Source organism: Micromys minutus, assembly GCF_963924665.1.
Source record: "Micromys minutus genome assembly, chromosome: 29".
Classification (NCBI taxonomy): domain Eukaryota; kingdom Metazoa; phylum Chordata; class Mammalia; order Rodentia; family Muridae; genus Micromys; species Micromys minutus.
In genome coordinates this window covers 6,091,332-6,117,038 of record NC_137964.1, presented here as the reverse complement: position 1 = coordinate 6,117,038, position 25,707 = coordinate 6,091,332, and the positions used below count along the sequence as shown (strand labels likewise).

The window sequence follows — 25,707 nt, the reverse complement described above, 5'->3', positions numbered from 1 at the left end:
CTCCAGATCTTTCAAACCACTTTCACACACACACACACACACACACACACACACACACACACACACACACACACACATGCTACAGTATGCATGTGGAGGTTGGAGGTCTACTCTTGGGTGTCTATTGTTGGGGATGGTGACAACATTTGCTTCTCAAAATGTTCATGACACTTCGGAGCTGAGGCAAAAGTTATAAACATGCTATGCTCTTTTCGGTCTTATCTGGGATATTTTTATCTTCTAGATCTAAATCAGGCTCCTCAGAGCACACTGCCCCAGTTATTCCTGAAAGTGGGGGAACCCTTGTGGATAAGGTGCAAGGCCATCCATGTGAACTTTGATTTCGGGCTCAGATGGGAGCTGGAAAACAAAGCCCTGGAGGAGGTAATGGCGCCTTTTGTGTCTCCAGGGAGCTACCAGGCAGGCCGGAAGCCTGGAAAACACACTCTTGTTTCATTAACACCCAGGGCAGCTACTTTGAGATGAGTACCTACTCCACCAACAGAACCATGATCCGGGTTCTCTTGGCTTTTGTGTCGTCTGTGGGAATGAACAACACTGGATATTACACCTGTTCTTCCTCAAAGCACCCCAGCCAGTCAGCGTCGGTGACCATCCTAGGTAACAGGCCGCTCATAAAAATCTGGGCTTTGTTTGTTTGTTTAATGCTGTTGGGGAACTCAGTGTGTAGATTGGTTAGCCTTGAACTCATAGAAATCTACCTGCGTCTGCCTCCCCCGTGCTGGGATTAAAGGCATGGGCCACCAAGGTTGGTTCTACTTGTGTCTTTAGTTGCTTTTAATGTGAAATATGGACTAGGCAATCTTGATCGGGTTTCAGTATAATTTCCCATCAAGAAAATGAGCGGGAAGGCTGGCGAGATAGCTCAGTCAGAAAAGACAATAGCTGCCAAACCTGGTGGCCCAAGTCCCAACCCTGGGACCCCTGGTAGGAAAGGACTGACTGCTATGGGTGGTCCTCTGACCTCTACGTGGGCCCTTACCAACCATCCCACCCAAAACACAATACATGAGTGTAGTTTTTAAAACTCAACTTTTATTTTTTCTAAAGATGAGTTTATTTAATATATGTGAGTACATTGTTGCTATCTTCAGACACACCAGAAGAGGGTTGTGAGCCACCAAGTGGTTGCTGGGAATTGAACTCAGGACCTCTGGAAGAGCAGTCAGGGCTCTTACCACCAGACCCTTATTTTTATTTTTATGTGCATGGGTGTTCTGCCTGTGCCTATGGTTGTGCCCAAGTGCGTGTATGTAGTACCTGCAGAGGCCAGAAAGGAGTGTCCGATCCTTTGGGATGGGGGTTAGAAGTGACTGTGAGCTGCCATAGGCTGCTGGGAATTAACCAAAGTCCTCTGGAAGAGCAGCCAGTGCTTTAACTGCTGAGCTATCTGTCCAGCTAAAAATTGTAAAAGAAGCAGAATTAGAATAACATGGTCAGGGGGCTGGAGAGATGGCTCAGCGGTTAATAGCACTGGCTGCTCTTCCAGAGGTTCTGAGTTCAAATCCCAGCAGCCACATGGTGGCTCATAACCATCTGTAATGGGATCCCATGCAGGGTACTTATATATAAATAAATCTTAAAGAAAAAAAAAGAATAGTATGGTCAGGATAAGCTCCTCTCTGCCTTGCTTTCCGTGTCCTGCCCCAACCCTCCTCCTCAGAGGCCCTTGGCCACCAGCCTGAGAGGACAAAGAGAGCAGAGGCAGAGAGCAGGGTCCAGTTGGCCCCGAGTACAGGGAGAATGACCTCTGGAGACTACTGCAGTGAAACAAGTCTACTTTTTTGTTTCAGGGGTAGGGTATATAAGGATATTTTTTAGGGCTATGAGTTAAAAGGTTAACTGGTCATAACATCATTTGGGTGGGAAGGGCTGATTGGTTATAATGCAGTACTTAATTATGTAGGCAGAAAGCCAGAGGGGTGTGTGTGTGTGTGTGTGTGTGTATGTGTGTGTGTGTGTGTATGTGTGTGTGTGTATGTGTGTGTATGTGTGTGTATGTGTATATATGTGTGTGTGTGTGTGTGTGTGTGTGTGTGTGTTGAGTCATACAGCTTTGCACAGAGCTCTGTACAAGGTGACTGTTCAGACAAGGCCAGCCACCTGTGTTCAGGGACACTCTCCAGACAGATAGGGAAGCCCCCACTAAGAAAGGGAGTCCCCCGTTTTGTGCTGAGCTCAGAAAGCCATCCAGTCTAAGTGAGCCGTACCTTCATAATGAGGTTCCCCAACAGCTCTCCTGTTCAGCCACATACACTCGGATGCCACTGTCTTTTCTTAGACCACATTGCAAGGGAACCAATCTGTGTATCTGACTTTGTCCTTCGTAGATTGTAACTTCCTATGGACAGGGAAGTCCTCTTGTACATCCTGCCTAATGAATCCTTATTCTGAGAATGTACTTCGTGAGTCCTGACACTGAGAACTGTTCTCATGCTGGGTGACTAGGAACTGGGATGCCTGTGAGGGTGATGTCACATAGACTACAGGCTTTAGTGACATGAGCAAGCTGAGGAAGCAGAACCATATAGAGGAGGCCCTGCCCACATCATTTACCATGTGGCTCTTTCATTTGTTCCTGGTGATTATTTAATACGGGGCCTGTCCCTGGGTCCTCAGCAAGAGGAGATGTCCTCTTAGTTTCTGAGCCATCTTTCCAGCTCTAACATCCCATCCCAGATGAAAATCCTGACTACAAAAAGATGATGGGTTCTGTCTGAGTTTCTCCTCTGTTTCTTTTTGGACTAGCCCAAACCATAGCTGACCTTTGTCTATGGGTTTTTTTTTTTTTTTTCCATTAAACTGACCAATTTTTTAAAAAAAGATCTTGTACTGCAGATCTCTATGTGGTCAGCCTGGTCTACAAAGCAGGTTTCAAGTTAGCTGAGGCCACACTGGAAAACATATATACACACACACACACACACACACACACATATGTATGTATGTATGTATGTATGTACATATGTATATGTATGTATGTATATCTTATACAAATATCAATATCTAATTTGTAAGTTTTCTTTTCACAGAAAAAGGGTTCATAAATGCCACCAGCTCACAAGAAGAATATGAAATTGACCCGTACGAAAAGTTCTGCTTCTCCATCAGGTTTAAAGCGTACCCACGAATCCGATGCACGTGGAGCTTCTCTGAAGCATCGTTTCCTTGTGAACAAAGAGGCCTGGAGGATGGGTACAGGTGAGACAGCACAGCCCTCCTCCCTACTGCCCTGGAGAAGGACAGCCCTGACCGATGGGTGTGAATTCTCTCCTTGTGAGCCTGTACATACACATACACGCAATGCACACACCCTCCCCATCCTCGCCCGGTTCCCAGCACCAAACCCAGGGCCTTGCCTGGCCACGCAAGCACTCAGTCGCTGAGCTGTAGACTCGGCCCTGAGTCTGTGAGTTGATTTATTGTTGAGTCAGAAAACTGAAGACTGGGAGCAAACGGCACCTGTGAGGAGAGCCCCTCACATTCTCTTCCGGGGGAGGGCAGGGGTGAAGCCCGCTGCATGAAAACAGAATCCTGGCAGTTTTCTGTCAAGAGACTGTGGTTTCCTGTCTGAGTGCTGCATTCTGACAGTACCGGGCGGGCGGCTAAATGTGGTTGTAAGTGAAGGGGGAGTGGAGCCTCCTTGGCAACTGAAAACAGCTCCCATAGCTGTACTGATTTATGGTCTCAAACACAAATGCAGAAATAGCCCAACCATAAGTGGTCAAAGGTAATCTCCTTCTCCTGGGGAATTGTTCGACTATATTCAAGAGTGTTCTGGAGGAGAAATTCTCATTCTGTCTTTGAAAAGAAACAGCCAGCTTTCCCCAGTTTCTGCCTTTTCTCTTTCCCTCCTTTATGGATTTTAGTCATGTGTCTGTGTGTGACAGTGTGTGTGTGTGTATGTGACGGCAGTTCATGGAGGCCAGGCATGGGATCCCCCTGGAGTTGGAGTTAAGTGGTTGTGAGCTGTCTGACGTGGGTACTGGGAACCGGACTCAGGTCCTCTGCAAGTGCAGTGTGGGTTTGTTCTTATTGGCTGCACCACATCTGCAGCACAAGTCCCCCTGTGTCTCACAGCCCAGGTAGACTTTCCTACTCAGGGAGACTGTGAGAGCCAAGGCACCACTGTCCTCTGCTGAGCAAGCCTGTGGTCTAGAACAGTCATTTCTCAGCATGCAATCCATAAGTGTGAGAGTCACCTGGACCCTTGTCTTCAATTCATGCCTCATAGCTAGACGGACTGCGTCCAAATTGAGACAAATTGCCCTGATTTTTTCCCAAGGTCGGGGCTCGATGTATTGCCTGGGATGGACTTGAATCCTTCAGTTCAAGAGATCTACCTTGGCCTCCTAAGTGGCTGCCACCACTGTGCTAGGCAGCAATGCATTAGATAGATAGATGCCCTGCATTGGCAGCAATGCATTGAAAGCAAACCGTTGTTGCTGGTTTATCTTATCTGCATTAGACTAGAGAGGAGTTTACACCGGACCAGTTCAAACTGAGATGTAAAATACACACAGGGTTATGAAGGCTTTGCATTTAAAAAAGAAGTAAGCCTAGCCATGGTGGCATACGATTTTGATCCCAATGGGATTAGCAGAGGTAAGCAGGTCTCCAAGTTCAAGGCCAGGCTGCTCTACAGAGCAAGTTCCAGGACAGCCAGGGCTACACAGAGAAACCCTGTCTTGAAAACAACAAATAACCAAAACAAACAAACAAACAAACAAAACAGGAGTGTAAAATATCTCAATAATAATTTTCACACTGAGGCTATGTTTAAATGATTGTTTGAGGTGCACTGAGTTACAGAAACCAGCAAGTGCGCTTAGATTTCCCCTTCTTTCCGTATATATCTGCGGGGGACTTAAAAGGAGAATGGGGCTGCAGTTTGTGGCTCATAATGAACTTGTCATCGCTCTGACCACTGTGACAAGTGAGAGCTGAGCTCTTTCTGCCCTCCATACTGCTTCTGGTTTCTTTCATGATATATATATTTTTAATTCCTATAAGGGATTTGTAATTAGTCTTTGTTTGAGAGAGAATAGTGTGTGTGTGTGTGTGTGTGTGTGTGTGTGTGTGTGTGTGTGTGTGTGTTGGATAGATCCAGTGGAACTGGAGTTATAGGCAGTTGTGAGCCACCTCATGTGGGTGTTAGGAATTGAACCCAGGTCTTCTGGAAGAGCAGTGCTCGCTTTAAACCCCTGAATTCTCTCTCCACCTCTAAATTTTCCTGGGGGTGAGAGTTTGTGGTGGGGTGTATCTGTGTGTGTGCACACATGTGCAGAGGCCGGATCAGCATTCTCTGTTGTTCTCCGCTATGTTTGAAGCATATCTCAGGTAATGCTTATGAGTGTTTGGCTTGCATGTGTTTCTGTGCACACGTCTGGTGGGGTGCCAGATCACTTGGAAATGTAGTTATGGATGGTTATAAGCCAACATGTGGGTACTAGGAACCAAACCTAGGTCACCTGCAAAAACAAGCGCTCTTAACTTCTGACTCATCTCTCTAACAAATTCTCTCACTGAACTTGGATCTTACCACTTTGGCTAGGCTGGCTGGTCATCAAGCCAGATCTGCATCTCACATGGTGGGGATTTGAACTCAGATCCTCATATTAAGTAGCAAGCTTTATATACTGAACCACTTCCTCAGCTCCCTATTTGGATATGGGAGGGGGAGGAAGGGGTGGATTAAGACAGGGTTTCTTTCTGTAGCCCTGACTGTGCTGGAACTTACTATGTAGACCAGGCTGGCCTTGAACTCACTGAGTTCTTCCTGCCTCTGCCTCCCGAGTGCTGGGCCTCAAGGTGTGTACTACCATACCTGGTTCTCACGAGCTCTTATCCAGAACTTGAGTTCCAGAAGGAGCAGATAGGAGCCAACTGATGACCACAAAGTCTATGTTCAGGAGAGCTGGTTGCTGGTCCCTCTGTGACACTGTGAGGTATAACACAGCCTTAAAAACTACTGTTGCATTCCAGGGCGATTGTGAACCTGACTCAGGCAAAGGAGAAGTTAAATTAACAAATGTGCCTTTAGGTAGTGGTGCAGTAACACACTTAATCCTCGAAGCCTAGGGGCAGAGGTGGTTGGTCTCTGTTGAGTTCCAGGCCAGCCTAGGCTACACAGTGAGTTCCAATCCAGCCTGGGCTACACAGCAAAAGGCCATGTGAGTGGGTAAGAAACTGCCATTTTCCTTCTCGCCAATAGGATGCATACTGTCACTGTGTGACCTGGTGACACACAGCAGAACCTCTTGGGGTATCATGGAGGAGCTGTGTCTGCCACCTCACTAGTCTGGGTAACCATATTTCATCCTGGGGCTCCAATCTATAAGCCTGAACCCCAGCAGCTGTGCATGGCAGCTGTCCTGTGTCCCTTTCATCTCCAGTCACCTGGGAGCAGCTTCCCATGGGACATCTCAGCTCTCAGTTTATAACCTCCATAAAGATGGCGGAGCGGTGATCTCTGTAGCTCCGCCCCAGGCCTCATTTCGTGAGTGTGTGAACCAGGAAACGGACTCATTAACACTCCTGGACATGAGTTCTCGGAGAAAGCTGAGCCCGTGTTGTCTTCCGTGCATCACGCATGGCACCCAGGGCTTGGTGTGAGATTCTCTGAAGGCTCCCTGAGGATAAAAAAACATGGACATTGGCAACAAGGAAGCCTGAGGCCATACAGTCAGTGCTGAACAGTGTTTCCCCACATTCTGTCAATCTCTCTGCTGTAGGCTCTGGGTTGAGGTGGGAGGTAACACTAACTCGATTCAACATTGATGGTGAAGTTTCAAATTTGCTAATAGGCCAAAGGAGCTGGCACGCTGAGCTCCCTAGTAGATGCGGCGGTTCTGTTGATGTGAGTTGGGATGGTAAAGGACGGAGAGCATCAATTTTAGAGCTGACCTGAGCGGCCGGAAGGTGGTTGGGGTTTTGTTTTGTTTATCTGTGTAGTAGCTGCACCCCTGCAGAAGCCCCGATGTGGTCATGGTGTATGCCAGAAGTCTCTTGGCTTCCCCACCTTGGAAGCTTCATTTCTGCAATTTACTTCCTCAAATCACACCCCGAGGCTCACTGGGGCTTGCCTTCCCATGTCTGTGTCTGGTTTCCAGCTGCCGGGTGTCCTTTTACTTCTGAAAAGGAGACTGAAGGAAATCCGCCCCTTCCTTGGGGGCGAATTATCTTAGATTTACCCATAAATACCGAATCTACGTTAGTGTCATGGTAGAGAAAGTATGAGCTTAGCATGACTTTCCCCGGAGATATTTCATCCTGTCCTCTACGAGTCTCACTTCTCACTGGCTCTCACTGAGTGTTTCCAAAGTGAAGCAGGGGGTCTCTCATTTGTGCACAGTCTGGATGACCCACTAGAGACCTGCTCAGGACAAGAGTGACTGACTACACAGAAGCTTTTGGACAGGACCTGTGGCAGAGCTGACATTTTCCTTTTTACTGAATGGGGCTTGGGGTAGGGGATCCGTGAGTCTGAGCACATACAAAGGGGAAGGGGAAGACGTTTGTCTCTAGAGCAATACTAAGAGACCCAACTAAGGCTTGCCTCCTTTTATTCAGGCTGACTGTAACAGTGGCCCTGGCTCTTCCTTTCCTGGGCTACACAGTGAGACCCTGTCTTAAATATAGGTAATAAGTGTATTTGATGTGATGGTTATATTGTTATATCTTAGTTACCATTTTAATGGCTATGTAGTGTTAAAGATTTTAAAAGTCGAAACAGGGTCTCACTGGATAGCACTGGCTGGCCTGGAACTGGAGACCAGACTGGCCTCAAACTCACAGAAACGCACCTGCCTGGCCCTAGATATAACAGTCTTTATGAATCATAAGCTGACTCCAGAGCCCTTGAGCCAAGGTTGGCTTTTCTCAAGTCCTCCCTCTGGGAGCTGAATACAAGAAAGGAGAAAGTAACATGATGGTAGGGTGGACCTCTTCCTAACTGTAAGGACACTGCATTGTCTTGGTCTCTAAGACATGTCACTAGCAACTCAAATTTCCTGATGCCAAGTGGGAAAGGGGGGGTGGAGTGGGAAAAGGAGGGTTAGGAAGAAACTTGGAAGAAAGGAGGCTCTGAGCTTCCTGGTACTTGGCAGTCCTCGCTGCTGGGGTCATAAGCATGGGGGAAAGCCAGATGCGGTGGCACAGGCCTGTCACCCCAGAACACTGGAGGCTGAGAGCAAAATGATTGCAGGTCTGAGGCTTGTCAAGGCCACAAAAAGGCAACAGAAATCGGTAAAGCTGTCTGGACACTTGGTTCTGTGTGCCACCGAGTTATGTGATCGATATCCTAACCTGGATATTGTTGAAGAGAAGATACCTCAGGGGCTCTGTCTATGACGAGCCACACCCTGTGGAGGCCACACAGAAAAGAAAACTCGAAACCTGTGCTTAGTTCTACACAGTGCAAACACCATTGCATGGTCATTAGTTTCTCCCCCAAATTGAGTGGAACTTTGAGCATGGTCCCTGGCCAACTGTGTCAGTCCCTTAGTCCCTCTCAGTCCCTCTTAGTCTCTTCCTTCTCTCAGTCTGTTTGACACAGGTTAGGCTCCTTATGTGATCCACACTGGCCTTGGACTCTCTCTTTTAAGAATTTATGTATTTTAATTTTCTATGTATTAGTGTTTGTCTGAATGTATGTGTTATGTATAGTGTGTGTACATATGGTGTCCATGGAGACCAGAAGAGGGCACTGGATGCCCTGGGGGAGTTACAGGCAGTTGTGAGCCACCATGCGGTTGCTGGGAGCTGAACCTGGATCCTCTGGAAGAGCAGTCAGTGCTCTTCACCACTGAGCCTTCTCTCCAGCCCTTGACCTCAACTCTTTAACCCTCCCATTTCTGCACTGAGATTAGAGGTGTAGACATGTGCCAGAGCCCTCAGCTGCGGGCTGGGTTGCTTGTTTTGTTTTTAACTCTCTCATCCCTTCCTTTTCAAGGCCTTTGGCCACTGTCCACAGAAAATCCCACTTTCTGCTTTGGAGGCTCATGGCCTTCTTGCTTTCTAAAGTCCGGGTGTTCCTGCAGCTTGGTTCTCCAGCTCCCTGCCTGGCCTTTGGGGTTCTCCCAGACTTTCCATCACTGCCTTCCCCACATTTCTTCCTTGTTCACAGGATAGAAAAATGGGGAGTAGGGATGTAGCTCAGGTGGCAGAACGGTTGCCTCACTCCCAGTGCCCTGGTTCACACTGCTATCGGAGAACCAGATGTGGTAGCACTCAGAAGGTAGAAGCAGGTGTTCAAGGCCATCTTCTAGCACATTCAAGGCCAGTCTGGAGTGCCGGTGACTCTGTTTTAAAACAGAAACTGGACATACTGGCACGCGCCTTTAATCCCAGCACCTGGAAGGCAAAAGACAAGAGGATCTCTTGCTTGCCCTGTGACTTCCCGCCCTCAGGACTGTGGTAGCCTCTCCTTGGGTCTCTCCTTTTTGTACCCCTAGCAAATGGGATTCCAGCCCTGCCTCTGAGAAATCCACAGAATTTTCTATGCTGACCCCGCCTCTTTTCGGCGGCCAAACGCCTTGGATTTAGAACTTTAACTGCTCCTTTTGTGGGGTTTTACCGCCCTCGTGGGCTACAGTCTTTTTGAAGACGAGGGGAATAGCTAGACCCTCACGCACTGACCCCTTGCTCCCGCTGCACGGTGCCGGGAATGAGAGAGAGCCTCTGACTGGCAAGGCCTTGTGGGAAGTCAGCGGACAGATGACTGGTGCAGGCTCTTGAAGGGGATTCTGGGATGCCCCACTTCCTGTCTTCCGCTTCCGGGCTACAACTTGCACTCTTGGCCATGTTGTACCCCCACATGAGCCCCAGAGCAATAGGGATAACCAAGCTCTGTGCCCCAATCACATTGTTCTCTCCAAGTTGACTTATCTCAACTCTCTGTTATGGTGACAAAAGGCAACAGGGGAGGGAAGCAAATTACAACAAACGTAATGACAATGTATGAAAATGCTGTAATCAAGCCCATTAATTTACACTTTAAAAATATTTATTTATTTTATATATGTGAGTACATTACACTGTTACTGTCTTTAGACATACCGGAAGAGGGTATCAGATCCCATCACAGATAGTCGTGAGCCACCAGGTGGTTGCTGGGAATTGAACTTGGGACCTCTGGAAGAGCAGTCAGTGCTCTTACCTGCTGAGCCATAATTTGTACTTTGTATGTACTGCTCTTCACTGTAGCCTCTCCTGGAAGCACCAGGCTGAGTTCCTCTTTAATTCTTTCTCAAACAGCATATCTAAGTTTTGCGATCATAATAACAAGCCAGGAGAATACATATTCCACGCAGAAAATGATGATGCCCAGTTCACCAGAATGTTCACGCTGAATGTAAGAAGTAAGTTGAATCTCATTTTGTCTATTTTATTCCTCCATTCGTTTTTAATGAAGAAGAGCCAAACACAGCTTTGAAGGGATGCTATCAGACATGTTCCCTCTCTGATGTGCCATGGCTTTACTGGCACTATGAAGGGAACACTAAGGAGAGGCCATACAGTCACCTGCTATTTATTTCTTTTAATGATTTTTGTTTTGGTCTAGGCAAAAGTAAGAAAAAGACAATATATTTCATTAGATTTTTTTTGCAGATTGTTTTTTTTTTTTTTTATGTGCACTGGTGGTTTGCCTGAGTATATGTATGTGTGAGTGTGTCAGATATTAGTGTCACAGACAGTTGTGAGCTGCCCTGTAGATGCTGGGAATTTAAAGCTAAGTGTTACGTTGAGGTGTGCAGGGAGATGGAGGGTCTACACCTCAGCTCCTTCTAGGAGGTGACTGCCTCCACCATGGATCAAGAACGTTTTGTGACAGAGGAGGAAGGGACCAAACAAACATTTGAGGCATCCTAAATAAGGGGCTGTTCCAGGGGCACACAGCACCTGAGGTAAAGAGGCAGCCTAAGCTGAAGCCAGCTCTGAACTGATCCTGGAAGGGTCCAACAGGCTGAAGAGATGGCTCAGTGGTTAAGAGCACCGACTGCTCTTCCAGAGGTCCTGAGTTCAATTCCCAGCAACCACATGGTGGCTCACAACCATCTGTAATGAGATCTGGTGCCCTCTTCTGGTGTGTCTGAAGACAGCTACAGTGGACTTATATATAATAAATAAATAAATCTTTTAAAGGAGGGTCCATCTTCCATGAGCTTACTTCATGCTACTTTCTACAGAGAAACCTTCCCAAGTGCTAACAAAAGCCTCAGACAACCAGGCGTCCTGTTCCTCTGTCGGCTACCCGTTACCCTCTTGGACCTGGAGGAAGTGTTCGGACAAGTCTCCCAAGTAATGAGAACCTTGACGTCCCTTGAAATGGAAGAGCCAAGCTGGACATGGTGGCGCACGCCCGTAATCCCAGCACTCAGGAGGCTGAGGCAGGAGGATTTTAGAGTTTGAGGCTAGCATAGGGTACAAAGCGAGGCCCTATTCCAAAACACGAGAAGGAAAATAAGAAGGAAGGAGGGAGGAACAGAGGGAGGGAGGGCAAGAGAGGCAAGGGAAAGGAGAAAGAGAAAGGAAGAAAAGTGAGACCGAAAATACGATTCTATCACCTGTTGTCATGGATACAGCTTAAGAATGACATTGAGAATGCTTACCTTACGGCCACAGCTTGTTTTCTCTGGGAACATCTGTAGAAACCCTGACTTCCTGTCCCACCACGACCCCACCCATCTAACTTCCTGTCCTATCATGACCTCGCCCATCTAACATCCTTTTCCACCATTTTCTTTTTCCAGCTGCACCGAGGAAATCCCAGAAGGCGTTTGGAACAAAATGGCCGAGAGAAAAGGGCTGGGACAGTGGGTGTCGAGCAGTACTCTAAATAGGAGTGAGGCCGGGAAAGTATTTCTGGTCAAATGCTGTGCATATAATTCTATGGGCACGTCTTGCGAAACCATCTTTTTAAACTCACCAGGTGTGCAGCCATTTGCTGTTGTGATAAACACTCTGTCCCCAGAAATTCCCCCACGTGAAGTTGGGCTCCATGGCTGGCCTTTGCTGGGGAATTTTCATGAGCTCACCTAAGATCTTTTTGAGTCAGGCAAGAATCCCCAGGCAGACTCTGTCCAGTTTTACGTTTCAGGACCCAGTTATCCTTAGATTTTATGACTCACAAGTCACAGTGCTGTGGAGTCCTGGAAATTCATGGTGTGAGGGACAGCTACCAAAGGTGCAGCCTCACACTTAACGATCTGGAATTTCTGCCGTTTCCCATGTCGACAATTCCCTTATTTACTTTTAGCAGGCAGTCTAGATTTTAGGGTTGTGTTTAGAGTCTTTCTAAAGTGACACTAATAGTTTAGGGTCACCAGATAATGTTAATTCCAAGAGTAGAGGCACAGCCCACCTCACCTTCCAGGGACAAAAGCAAGAGGATCCTACGTTCAAGTTGAGCCTGGGTTCCGTGGTGACACTGTATCTCAGAAAAATGCAAAACAAAGCAAGCACATAAGCCAAAGAGAAATGTCTCAGTGGTTAGAGCACTGGCTGCTCTTGCAGAGGACCTGGGTTTGATTCCCAGCACCCACATGGCAGCTCACAACCATCTGTAGCTTCAGCTCCTGGGAATCTGACGCCTATTTCTGGCCTCTGAGGGCTCAGGGCATGCACATGGTACACAGACATACATGCAGGCAAACAGTCATACATATAACTTCTCTACACGTGTGTGACGAATCTTAGTAAAAATACATAGACTTCTTTTTATCTGACTTGGGCTCTGTAGAAGGCTTATATAGGTATTAATCATGTGACATCATGGGCCCATTTTAAAAATGGGTTCAGAATCATTCCTGATTTTCTGGAAAGGGAATTCATTGTTTACAGAAACAGAAATCAACTTTCTGTGGGGCACCCGGAACACAAAGAATGCCCATAAGGCCTGAAAATGGTGGTTAATTGAACAGAATGTGAGAGATTCTAACTAGAGAGGGGCTGCCTGTGACTGCTTCTTGTCTTGTCTCGCTGCCTAGTGACTGCTTCTCTTGCAGGCTCCTTTCTGTCCATCCAAGACAAGATCTCCTTCTATACAGCCATCGGGCTTTGTGTCCCCTTCATCGTTGTTCTCATCGCGCTGATCTGTCACAAATACAAAAAGGTAAAAGCCAGCGAAGGCTCGTCCCTGTCCCGACTCCTCATGGCGGACTGCTGCTGACTCCCTGTTCATCTCTTTAGCAATTTAGGTATGAAAGCCAGCTGCAGATGGTCCAGGTGACGGGCCCCCAGGATAACGAGTACTTCTATGTTGACTTCAGGGACTATGAATATGACCTCAAGTGGGAGTTTCCAAGAGAAAATTTAGAGTTTGGTAAGGATCGACTGTTCAGAGGTTCCGTGGCATTTCCTCTCCCTTGCAAGCTTTTTAGTACCCGCTTACTCCATCTTTGCAGGGAAGGTCCTGGGGTCCGGCGCTTTTGGGAGAGTGATGAACGCCACGGCCTATGGAATTAGTAAAACGGGAGTCTCAATTCAGGTGGCAGTGAAGATGCTAAAAGGTACCAAAAGGTGGGGTTGTCTCAGCAAAGTTGCTCGAGAAGGAAAGCTGCCCCGCCCCCCCCCCCCCCCCCGAGCGCCCTCCCCTTCTGTCCTCTCCCATTATTCTGACAGTTCTGCCTGCTAAGCATGAAGGTTACTGAGAAAGCAGGCAGGGACAGCCTTGAGTAAGGAGTGCAAGCCATGAAGGCAAAGCCCGCCTCTTCCTCTTTCTCGTTGTTCACTTGCTTTCGGCTTCTGTGTTCCAGTTTGACACAGATTCTGGGTGGAAAACAGACCAGGGACTTCTCACTTCCCACTCTGCCCCATCCTCTCCCATCTGGCACCCACCCTCAGCGGATTCTTAACCCAGTGCTAAGGATTGAATCCAAGGCTTTGTGCATGCTAGGCAAGTCCTCCGCCTCAGAGATACACCCCCAGCCCGTCATCCTGTAACGCTCCGTCTTGCTATATGGCTCAGGCAGGTCTTGAACTCACAACTCCCTAGCCTTTACTTCAAGAATGCTGGGATGTGTCATCCCCTCGTGACTGACTGCCCAGCCCATTCTCTTGCTGAGGTGCTCTCTGTAAGAGTAAAAGAAGCTCTTTGCTGCACACACACACAACACAGTCACTGAAGCATTGCAATATGGAGACCAATAGGAGAAATGGTACACAGGACACCATGGACAGAAATCTCACAGTCTGAGCCTACTAGCCAGGTGAATGATGCTTCTGTACATCTCAAGTTACAGGACAAAATGGAAGCGTGTATTGTTGGAGGATTGCTTTAGGATACATACATTTTTTTTATTTTATTTAATCTTTTTATTTTTTACACTCCAGATTTTATTCCCCTCCTGGTCCACCTTCTGACTGTTCCCCATCCCATATCACCTCCCCATTCCTCTGTCTCCACAAGGATGTAGAATACGTACATTTTCTATAGGTCTAATTCAGGATGTGAAAAGAAATTGACTCCCACCCTTGATATCTGCAAGGTACAAAAATCCTGAAGCAATGTCAGAACATTATCACTTGTTAAATCCAGGCAACAAATACAAAGGTTTTTTTTTCTTTTTTACACTGTTTTTCTTAACTGGTGCATCTTAGTTCCATAGAATAAGGAGTGTCGTTGCGATACTCTCATACATATATCTAAACCAGATTTTGGTTCAGCTCACTAGCACCTCCCACCCCCATTGCCCTCTCTCAACAATTCTCTTCCTATCGGTCCATTTCCTCTTCCCAAATAGCTCCCCTTCTACTTCTGCGCCTTTTTCTTTTCACCTACATCCTACACATGAGAGATGATACACGGTCAGTCTTCCTGAGTTTGGCTTTTTAACTTCACATCACAGTGTCTGGTTCCATCCATCTTCCTGCACATAGCACATCCCATTTTTTCGCAGCTGAATAAACTGCTTCCTGTGGGCCACGGTTCCATTGTTCATCCATCTGCTGCAGGCTCCTAAGCTGGTTAGATGACATGATGATGGTAATAGTGCCACCAACTTCCTGTGTGGAGTTCCTTGTGTCTCCACACACTCACCAAGGGCCGCCAGCTTCATTCTCAGCACCTTGTAACCGTTTCCCTAAGCTTTGGCCCAAATACTTGTATCTCAGCGCCATACATCCTGGCTGAAGTCCCCCAACCCTGGCCCCATCTCTACTCCAACCTGGTGATTACTGTGGTGTTCCAGTGCGGCTACACATTGCACACAACCATAGAAACAAGGAAGCAGGTCTTGTTGCTGGTTCTCTCCCAGCCGTTCCCAACAGGTTTCCTGCAGAGTGTCTGCTGGGCCCATCCTCTTCTCTCCATGGCCGCCATGGCAGTCTAGTTCCGTCTCTTCTGGACACTAATGGTAGCTTTCAAAGAGCACCCCACCTCTTCTGCTGGGGACTATGTGCTGAAGAAGGGGCATGTCCTCGATGCAGAACAACAGATCACACCACCATCTTGCTTGGCACTGCCTTGGCAATGGCTTTATACTGCTCTGAAAATAGTTCCCACAACCTTGAGCAATCCACCTCATTCTCAACGCACCTTCTTTCGGTTCCCCAGGGTGTTTGTGCTTCCCCACCCACAGGCTTCGCACAGGTGAATCCTTCCCCTTTCACTGTAGGAAGCCACTGGCCTCTCGGATGTCAGTTTAGAGAGCATTTCCTCAGGGACTCCTCTCACACCGTGGACAAGATCGAGCCCCTGGGAACCGTGGATTTTCTAAGTGCTACAGCACATAGTGTGCTTGAGGCCCCGAGTCTAATCCTAACATTAAAAAGATAGTCAAGTCTTCTTCAGGAAGTCATACAAACACTATGTCGACTTCTCCCAGAATTCTAGACTCTGGCACAGCTGTGTTTGTTTAGTGACGCACTTCGGATCTAACCTTCTGCATGAGTCCTAAACCTTCTGTATGTTGTTTCTTAATACTATGTATTCCGCTGCCTGTGGTGGCCTTCTGTGTCCAGTCTCACTGAGGGAGAGGCTCAGCATGCTCCAGGGTCCCGTGGACCCCTCTCCCTGCTTTTTCAGGCTGTCCGATGATGTCCCCTAGTGTCACCCCACGTATCTCCCTCATCTTGTGTGGTCATCCCTTGGTTTCTGTGAGAAGTCCCCTTTGCAGACACCAGAATCCCAGACGATCGGGTCCCTTCTATAACACCACAGTATTTGCATAGAACCTGGAGTGCCTGGGATAGAGAGAGATTCCAAAGAAAGATGCTACCCTTGTCCCCAAAACCCCGCAGAGGCAGGGGTGCCCCAGGCAGCTTCGCTTGTCTTGGTGACAGGAGCACTGGGCGTGACAACCCTTGTGCTAGCATTCTAGTAAGGTTGTGGATACAGTTTCCTACACTGTTACGTTCCAGGGAGAGATTACATTGTTACCGACTATATGCTCTGTCTTCCCTAACTTCCCACACTGGACATACTGACACATGGAAGCTTCTAGACCCAAAGAGCAACTTCATGTTGGCGGCAACTATGCTTGCCAAAGCTCCTTCTTCTGGCCTTCCTTTCAGTTGAATAATCTGATTTTTCTACTAGGAAAAATCATGTCCTGTTTATCGAGTTGTCTGCCTGCTTTGAGAACTGGGGTGGAAGGAGTTTTATTTTTCTTGGTCAGGGAAAGTCAAGAGAAATGTATATTCTTGCTGGACACGGCAGTGCATACTTTGATCCCAGCCCTTTGGAGGTAGAAGTAGGCAGGTCTCAGTGAATTCAAGGCCAGCCTAATTGATCTACGGGGTGAGTTCCAGGCCAGCCAGGGCTATATAGTGAGACCCTGTCTAAAGGAAGGAAGAAAAGGATATATTCATATAGTTAACATTTAAAACTCACGTTTTAAAACTTTGTCTTAAAACACAGGGCATTATTGTCTAAATTCACGTATTATTTTTGTGTCAGGTTTTCTCTTAAGCTTTGAATGTGTGTAAGTTGAGAATCCTGATTTCTAAAACAGTACCGTTACTGGAGGTCAACACTCTTTCTGCTCCTCCACTAACAGAGAAAGCCGGCAGCTGCGAAAGAGAGACGCTCATGTCGGAGCTCAAGATGATGACCCACCTGGGGCACCATGACAACATCGTGAATCTGCTGGGGGCATGCACGCTGTCAGGTAACATCTGCAGACAGAATCCCTGCTCCAAACTACTACAGCCGGAGGCAGCAAGGCCTTCGTATCCTGCACTCTTTCCTCAAGTTAGGTCTGCTTCTTCCTTCTAGCCCCATGTTCCCAGGAATAAGATTCAGACTCAAAATGTATTTAGAAATACCTCGGCTTTAGAGCTAAGCTCTCCTCTGGCCAGATCTAATAACCCATTTATTCTAATCTGCATTCTCCACGTGACTGGCTGCCTGTGCTCAGGTGCTATGAGCCTGTCTTGTCTTGTTACATCTCCCGGGTGAATCTCCTGAGCCTGGTTCTATCCCAGAATCCTTTCTACCTCCCAGATGTCCTACCTCCTATTTCCTACGTAAGCCATAGGCCATCAGATTTATTAGTGACAGGTGCCATGTCCGAATGGACATAAGCTATTCTCTCTACACCAGTTGAGTGGAATTAGACATTGCCCCTCTGTCGAGCATATATCCTGCTTTTCCCCTACTCTGTCACGGAGTCCAAACTGCCTGAGAGAAAACCACCGCCCTGATTCATGTTGTGGAGTCTGAGCTTCTCCCTAGACAGTGAAGCTGCCCTCAATGCAGTAGTGAAATCAGTTTCAGAACTCAGCACACACGCACCCACGTTGGTGATGGTGAGGTCATACATTCGGAACTCAAAAGAAAGCCCAGAAGACAGAGCTTGCAAACAACGCTGAGATTGAATGTAAAGTCTAAGGTACCAGCTCATTAAACAGTACCTTCCAAGGCAAAAAGAGCAGAAAAGGCTCAGGCCCTGTTGCGCTACATGTGATTCTGAGAGTGACCTGAAGTTTTCTAAACCTGTAACTACAATTGTAAACCGTTTCAGGACCAGTGTACTTGATTTTTGAGTATTGTTGCTATGGCGACCTCCTCAACTATCTAAGAAGTAAAAGAGAAAAGTTTCACAGGACATGGACAGAGATTTTTAAGGAACATAATTTCAGTTTTTACCCCACCTTCCAGTCACATTCAAACTCCAGGTAAGAGCCACATCAGCGCTTTATGGCTTTACACCCCGGGACATACAGAATGACTACTACACAGCCCACCCCCAGCCCTGCCCACACAGCCCACCCCTAGCCCCGCCCACACAGCCCACCCCAGCCCCGCCCACACATCCCCACTCCCGCCCACACAGCCCACCCTAGCCCTGCCCACACAGCTCACCCCCAGCCCTGCCTACACATCCCACCCCCCAGCCCCGCCCACACAGCCCACTCCAGCCCCGCCCACACAGCCCACCCTAGCCCCGCCCACACAGCCCACCCTAGTCCCGCCCACACAGCCCACCCCAGCCCCGCCCACACAGCCCACCCCCCCAGTCCCGCCTACACAGCCCACCCCCAACCCTGCCCCATCAGCGTCTGGAGATGCTGTGTATGGCCTGAGACCTAAGGCAGCTATTTGTGCCATGGACTTCTGTCCCATTATTTCTTCTTTTACTTAATGATGTTTCAATTACCCACCAGAAAACATGGTTCAAAAATACCAAAAAGAAAAGTCCAGAAATAAGCAATCCTTAAGTTTTAAGTAACTTCACAAAACAGCTTATTAACATTATACTATTTTATCATTGATTATTACTGTTCATGCATTACTATGCCCGATTTATTTGTATTCTACTTATTACTATATTTCATTTATTGTTTATTATTGTGTGAACTTGTAGTACTGGGGGGCTTAGTGCATATTCAACACATCCTCCCCCACTGAGCAGCAGGGGCCTGCCAGAGGAACAATCCTAACACAGAAGTGCATGGCCAGTGGTTAGCTCCTTTGGTTCATTTTTGGTCACCGGGGTGTTAAATACACTGAAAGAAGCACTAAGCCATTTTCCAAAGGGGAAGGGAGTTATATAAACTGGGATAAACTCCTGGGGTGGGAAATACTGAGTCGAAACCAGTTTGTACTCGAGCAGACACCTCTCTGATGTACTGGGAAAGGCAATCTGTCAGGGTAATGGTGATGACTGCCTTTGATCCGAGCACTCGGGAGGCAGAGGCAGGGGGATCTCTGTAAGTTCCAGAACAGCCAGGGATACACAGAGAAACCTTGTCTCTGAAAAAAAAAAAAAACAAACCAAACTGAAAGAAAGGAAGGAAGGAAGGAAGGAAGAGAAAGAAAGAAAGAAAGAAAGAAAGAAAGAAAGACAGACAGACAGAATCTGTCACAACCATTTGCTTATCCCTCAGAGGAGGGAAACGTGGTTCACGAAGCCGGCTTGGAATGACGGTGCTGGGCTGGAGTGCACATGAATGCACACGGCCCTGGGGACATCCCCAGCACAGCAGAAACGTACAGATCAAACACATTTCTTAAGAAGGATAGCAAAACGCTTGATTGACAAGCTCTGTGTTGTATGAACTCTGAAGGGGAAATGCTTGTGTTTGGGAGCAGCAGGGTGCCCTGTAACTCTGCCCCTTTCTTTATAAAGTTCAGGACATACAAATCATTTACTGCCCCAGTTCATTTTGTGTGCCCAGCTCACAGTGTGACAGTGACTGAATGCACCCTCTTGTCCAGGTTGGCTCTGCAAACCCAACACACAGGCGTTTTTAATGCGCACAGGGTGCTGTTGACAAGGTACCTTTGACAAGCCGGCAGTGGGCTTTCCTTTTAAAAGCCCATTTGTAACTGAAATCTGTTCCTCTGCTGAATTGTGCTTTTTCTAATCAAATGTCTGCTCAGAAGAACAATGTAAATAATGAAGAAACAAATTTCCTTTTAATAGTATGCCGGGTTCACAAGAAGTTCAGATACACCCGCCCTTGGATCAGATCTCCGGGTTCAACGGGAATTCAATGCATTCTGAAGGTAATATTTTACTCTCGTTGGTACACTTTGGAATGCATCCAAGGGCCCCGTACCAGCTTTTTTAAAATTACAAGTGTGTGTGTGTGTGTGTGTGTGTGTGTGTATGTGTGCAAACACACACGTGCATGGTGTGTAGTATGTATATGTGTATAGTATGTGTGTGTTTGTATGTATATATGTTTATTGTGCTGTGTGTATGTGTGTGTATACTGTGTGTATATGTATGTGTGCTGTGAATGTATGTTTGTATGTGTGTGTGGGGTGTGCATGTGTGTGTGTGTGTGATATGTATATGTATGTGTATGTTTCAGTGTGTGGTTTGTGTTTATGTGTATATGTGTTTGTCTATAGTGTATGTGTGTATGTGTGTGTATTTATATGTGTACATATGTGTGTGTATGGTGTGTGCATCTGTATGTATGTGTGTCTTAGTCAGGATTTCTATTCCTGTACAAAACCAAGAAGCAAGTTGGGGAGGAAAGGGTTTATTCAGCTTACACTTCCACACTGCTGTTAATCACTAAAGGAAGTCAGGACTGGAACTCAAGCAGGTCAGGAAGCAGGAGCTGATGCAGAGGCCATGGAGGGATGTTACTTACTGGCTTGCTTCCCCTGGCTTGTTCAGCCTGCTTTCTTATAGAATCCAGGTCTATCAGCCCAGGGACGGCACCACACACAATGGGCTGGGCCAGGGATGGCACCACCCACAAGGGGCTGGGCCCTCCCCCCCATCACTAGTTGAGAAAATGCCTTACAGCTGGATCTCATGGAGGCATTTCCTCAAGGGAGGCTCCTTTCTCTGTGATAACTCCAGCTTGTGTCTAGTTGACACAAAACCAGCCAATACAATGTGTTTATATGTGTATATATGTATATGGGTGTGTTTGTATGCTTATGTATGTATGTGATATGTTTATGTATATGTGTGGTATGTGTATATGTGTGTGTTTGTATATGTGTGTGTAATATGTGTGGCATATATATGTGTATATGTGTGTGTTTGTATGTGTATATATTTGTATGTTATATCTATAGGTATGTCGTGTGTTTGTCTGTGTGTGTATATTGTGCGTGGGCATACTCATGTCCTGGCATCCCATGGAGGTCAGAGGACAACTAGTGAGAGTTGGTACTGGGGCTAGATGTCATGTTGTCAGGCCTGATGGCAGCTTTTCTCACCGAGCCATGTTGGCGTGGCAGAGCAGCGTGTCTTTGCTTAGCTCAAAGACAGGCTTTGTCAGTGCGCACTTTCTTGGAAACTACTATTAGTAAACTACTTGTCCATGGTCAACTAACAAGTTTGTTCACGATAGTTTTTATAAAGTTGTAAGCTAATGGAGCCAGCTTGTGTCTGGTAATATGGTGAGTTCTAGAACCAGAAATCGGTTGAGCTCTGGCTCTTTCCCTTTGAGAACAGTTATTTAGACATCCGGAGTCCTCACTTCTCAATTATAAAATTGGTCCAATGCTACTTTCCTCATGGGACTGTCGGACGGGATAAACAGACAGATGTGGAATATAAAATACAGTTCATAAAATGTGGTAGACAGTCAGTTAGTCTTTGTTTCCAACCTGACAGGCTTACCAAGTATGCCGGGAAGAGGAATAGTGTCTGGGTGTTTTGCCTACCTTGTATGTCTGTGTACCACCTGAGTGCAGTGCCCTTGGAGACCCAGAAGAGGGCGCTAGATGTCCTGGGACTGGGCTTGTGAGCCACAGATGTGAGTTCTGGGAAATAAATCCAGGACCTCTGGAAGAGCAGCCAGTACTCTTGAGTCATTTCTCCAGTCCCAAGGAGGATTCATAATTAATAATCATTGTCTTTAACAGATTATTAAAGACTACATTATTTCTCACAGTTCTAGAGGCTACTACGTCAAGCTCAAGGTACAGGTGACACTTGGTCTTTACATGCACATGGTGATCTCGCTGTATCTCCAGTCCTCACACAGAGGCGAGAGTACAAGCTTTCTTCTCTTTAAAAAGATTTTTTTTTTAATTATTGCATTTAGTGTGTGCCTTGCAGGGGAGCAACCTATGGGTCTCCAGTCTCTCCCTTCAACATGTGGGTGCCAGGGATTGTGCTCCGGTCATTAGCCTCTGTAGAAGTGCCTTTCCCTGATGAGCCATCTTGTCCAGTGTCCTCTTCTTGTTTTATCGACTCTCTGGTCCCATTCTTATAACCTGGACACTTCACAAACACCCTACTCCTGATACTAGTGGTTAAGAGTTCATTCGCCTGTATGTATGTATGTATGTATGTATGTATACATGCATGCATGCATGTGTACCATGTGTGCCTGGTATCTTTGGAGGCCAGAAGAGAGTCACATTCCCTGGAGAAAATGTTACAGACAGTTATAAGTCATTACACGGCGCTGGGAACCAAGCCTAGCTTCTCTGCAATTTCATCCAGGGCTCTAAAAGCCATCTCTTCAGCCCCTTGGGAGTTGAACAGTGTTTCATTCCAGCAAACAAAATGAGTGTTCAAGTAGACTAAGAGGAGGCTGGTTTATAGAAAGAGAGAGAGAGAAAAAAAAAAAGGAGGCAAAGAGCAGAACAGGAACGGTGGTGCATAACTTTAACCCAAGCACACAGGCGGCCGGGTGGTAGTCTGTGAGTTCGAGGTCAGCCAAGTCTACACAGTACATCCCAGGCCATCCAGGGCCACATGTTGCTCACAAGCACAGGCTGACCATTCTGATCATTTTCCTGGGACCAGAGTCAGAAAATGAGAAGGGGAGCTGATAGTAATATCGGTTCCTCGGGATAAGTTCCTCTGTAAGGATTAAAACAGAGGCAACTCCATGCTCAGGAACCTGGCCTGCTCTCCTTTTTAAAAGGCCGGACCCTTTTTCTGGGTGAAACCATTCGATTTGGTCTGTTGCGCCTAGAGCAGGAGATCAGATCAAGTGACTCTTACAAATATCTCCACACTGATGTTACCTTAGCTGATGGGACACTGTCTGGTGTTCGGGGAGAGTGAAGAGTGAATGTATTTTTACAGATGAGATTAAATATGAAAACCAGAAGAGGCTGGAAGAAGAAGAAGAAGAAGAAGACTTGAACGTGCTGACGTTTGAAGACCTCCTTTGTTTTGCATATCAAGTGGCCAAAGGCATGGAGTTCCTGGAGTTCAAGTCGGTAAGCACCTTTTAACGAGAAAACTGACAGAAAGTGTAAAAACAGAACCATAGAAAAGAACGCATACAGGCAGCTTTGAACAAAACACATGTCTGCGTTTGTACCTTGGTCATTTTAACACGCCTCCCCTGATGTCTTCCCCCTGCCACCCGCCCCCAGTGCTTTTCATACTTACAATGAAGTCCTGCAGCATGAAGACCCAGAGCCGCTGGTGACAGCCAATGTCCCATGGAATGTCTAGGGAAGTCCCCGAAAAGCCATATTTAAAGACACAGTCATCCCTGCCAACACAGGGATTCGGGCTGTTCCCTGCAGTCAGGGGCATGAATGGTGGCCCAAAGTTCACCAGCTCTGGCCTCCCCGGCTGGCCAGCCTGGGCTCATGCAGCCTATGCTAGCCTGTGGAACCTGTCTCGTCACAGTGGCTAGCCTCGTATTCACAAACGCTGCAGCAGCAAGCTGCACAGTGGCTAGCAAGGCTGCAGGACCTGCCCCAAACCATGACCCCCTGTGATGCATTAGTCGCTGCTGCCTCTCCATCTGCTTTTCCCCATCATTCCACCTTATAACTCACCAAAGCCTCAGAGATATATGTCTGCCTGCTGAAGTCATGTGGCAGCAAACGAATTAGCAGGGGAAAAAGACGCCACATCTTTATCTGTGTGTGCCCCTACACAAACTATTGAACCACAAAGAAGGACTGTTGTATCTTACTAAGCTTCTCTACAGGAACAGATGTCTGTATTTCAGAGGGGTCTCCTAGGGAACGGAACTGATAGAATAAAATTTATATATATTATATATATATATATATATATATATATATATATATATATATATACATATGTATAATGTATTTTTTATTTTATCTCAAGCAACTTCGTACAGAGTTTATTCCCTTCAAAGACTCTGGGCTCTTCTCTCTCAGATTCCTTGAAACTCATTTTCATCTTCTGTCTCTCTGTCTGCCCCCTGCATCCTGTGTGTGACATGTGTGTGTGTGTGTGTGATGTATATGTGTGTGAGTATGGGGCACATGGACCATAGTGTGTGTACACAAGTCAAGGACAAATTTTGGGAGTTAGTTCTTCCACTGTGGGATTCAGGAATCGAACTCAGGACATCAGGGTTATGTGGAAAATGCTTTTTCTTCACTGATCTGTCATCTCGTTGGTCCCCCAAACTCATTTCTTCTGAATACCTTCTTCGATATTAATCTATTTATCTACTTAGAGACAAGACCTCTCTGTGTAGTCCAGGTTGGCCTCAGATTTGGAAATCTTCCTGCCTCAGCCTCCCCAGTGCTGAGATTATGGGTCTATACCACCAGGCCTGTCAGATATGATGAATTTTCTTCGTAAGACCAGTTCTTTATCCAGAAGAGACTCTGCCTTCACATTCACGCACAGGAAGCCAGCACTAGAAGGTTCTCAGAGAAGGCCCCTTTGGCACTTCCTCTGCTCATGGCTCCAGAGATGCCTCAGATGACCGCAGCTGGGGTAACTTAGGGATCAGCCAGAGTTCTCGGGATGTGTGACAGTCATGGGTCACCCTCTGTCCTCTGTCACTCTTGTGAATCTCTGTCTTAGTCAGGGTTTCTATTCCTGCACAAACAGCATGAGTGAGAAGCAAGTTGGGGAGGAAAGGGTTTATTCAGCTTACACTTCCACATTGCTGTTCATCACCAAAGTCAGGACTGGAACCAAAGCAGGTCAGGAAGCAGGAGCTGATGCAGAGGCCATGGAGGGATGTTGCTTACTGGCTTGCTTCCCCTGGCTTGCTCAGCCTGCTTTCTTATAGAACCAGGTCTACCAGCCCAGGGATGGCACCACCCACAATGGGCTGCCCCCCCCCCCCCCCCCCCGTTGATCACTAGCTGAGAAAATGCCTTTCAGCTGGATCTCATGAAAGCATTTCCTCAAGGGAGGCTCCTTTCTGTGTGATAATGCTGGCTTGTGTCAAATGGACACAAAGCCAGCCAGTCTAGTCTCTGAAGGCATAAATCACAGCCAATGTCATTCCACTTTCTCTCTTCCAGTGTGTTCACAGAGACCTGGCAGCCAGGAACGTGCTGGTCACCCACGGGAAGGTGGTGAAGATCTGTGACTTTGGACTGGCCCGAGACATCCTGAGCGACTCCAGCTATGTCGTCAGGGGCAATGTAAGCCGTTTGCTTTTGGTCAGGAGCACAGGAAACATCTGCACTCGCTGTAATGCGTTTCTGATTTATGGTGACACCAAGGGCGGGGGTGGGGGGGAACCTCCCAGTGCTTTCCTTATTTAGGCTAAAAAGATTTATCCTGTGCTCACTAAGAGCTAAGCAAAATAGCCACACATCTCTGGAGGCTGGACACTCAGAACAGATCCATTAGGGGTTGACATGTGATCTTCACTTTAAAAAAAAAAAAAAAAAAAAAAAAAAAAAAGCCCCTACTTGAACCTGTCTCAGTTTCCTTAGCTATAAAGTGGCTGTTGAGTTATGTTTCCAATCATGGGGGACACTAACATGTACACAGGCTTCTTTTTTTTTTTTTTTCTGAACAGGCAGCACACAGATATTAACTATAAAATGTAAAGGCCCTGTAGTTA

The 25,707-nt window shown here is 47.0% G+C and overlaps 1 protein-coding gene across 1 annotated transcript in view; it reads left to right on the top strand.

The window, feature by feature from the left end:
* The window catches only part of FLT3 (fms related receptor tyrosine kinase 3), a gene marked incomplete at its 3' end in the record, with an annotated part of 65,206 nt that overhangs the window by 32,181 nt on the left and 7,318 nt on the right, over positions 1-25,707 (top strand). Inside the window, exons 7-20 of the mRNA XM_080940724.1 lie at positions 245-384; positions 468-621; positions 3,054-3,222; positions 10,279-10,382; positions 11,211-11,322; positions 11,775-11,953; positions 13,029-13,135; positions 13,213-13,345; positions 13,428-13,532; positions 17,022-17,132; positions 17,988-18,141; positions 19,893-19,975; positions 22,983-23,119; positions 25,157-25,279. Of these exons, the coding sequence (XP_080796850.1) occupies positions 245-384; positions 468-621; positions 3,054-3,222; positions 10,279-10,382; positions 11,211-11,322; positions 11,775-11,953; positions 13,029-13,135; positions 13,213-13,345; positions 13,428-13,532; positions 17,022-17,132; positions 17,988-18,141; positions 19,893-19,975; positions 22,983-23,119; positions 25,157-25,279 (1,811 nt within the window). The remainder of the gene's footprint in view (positions 1-244; positions 385-467; positions 622-3,053; positions 3,223-10,278; positions 10,383-11,210; positions 11,323-11,774; positions 11,954-13,028; positions 13,136-13,212; positions 13,346-13,427; positions 13,533-17,021; positions 17,133-17,987; positions 18,142-19,892; positions 19,976-22,982; positions 23,120-25,156; positions 25,280-25,707) is intronic.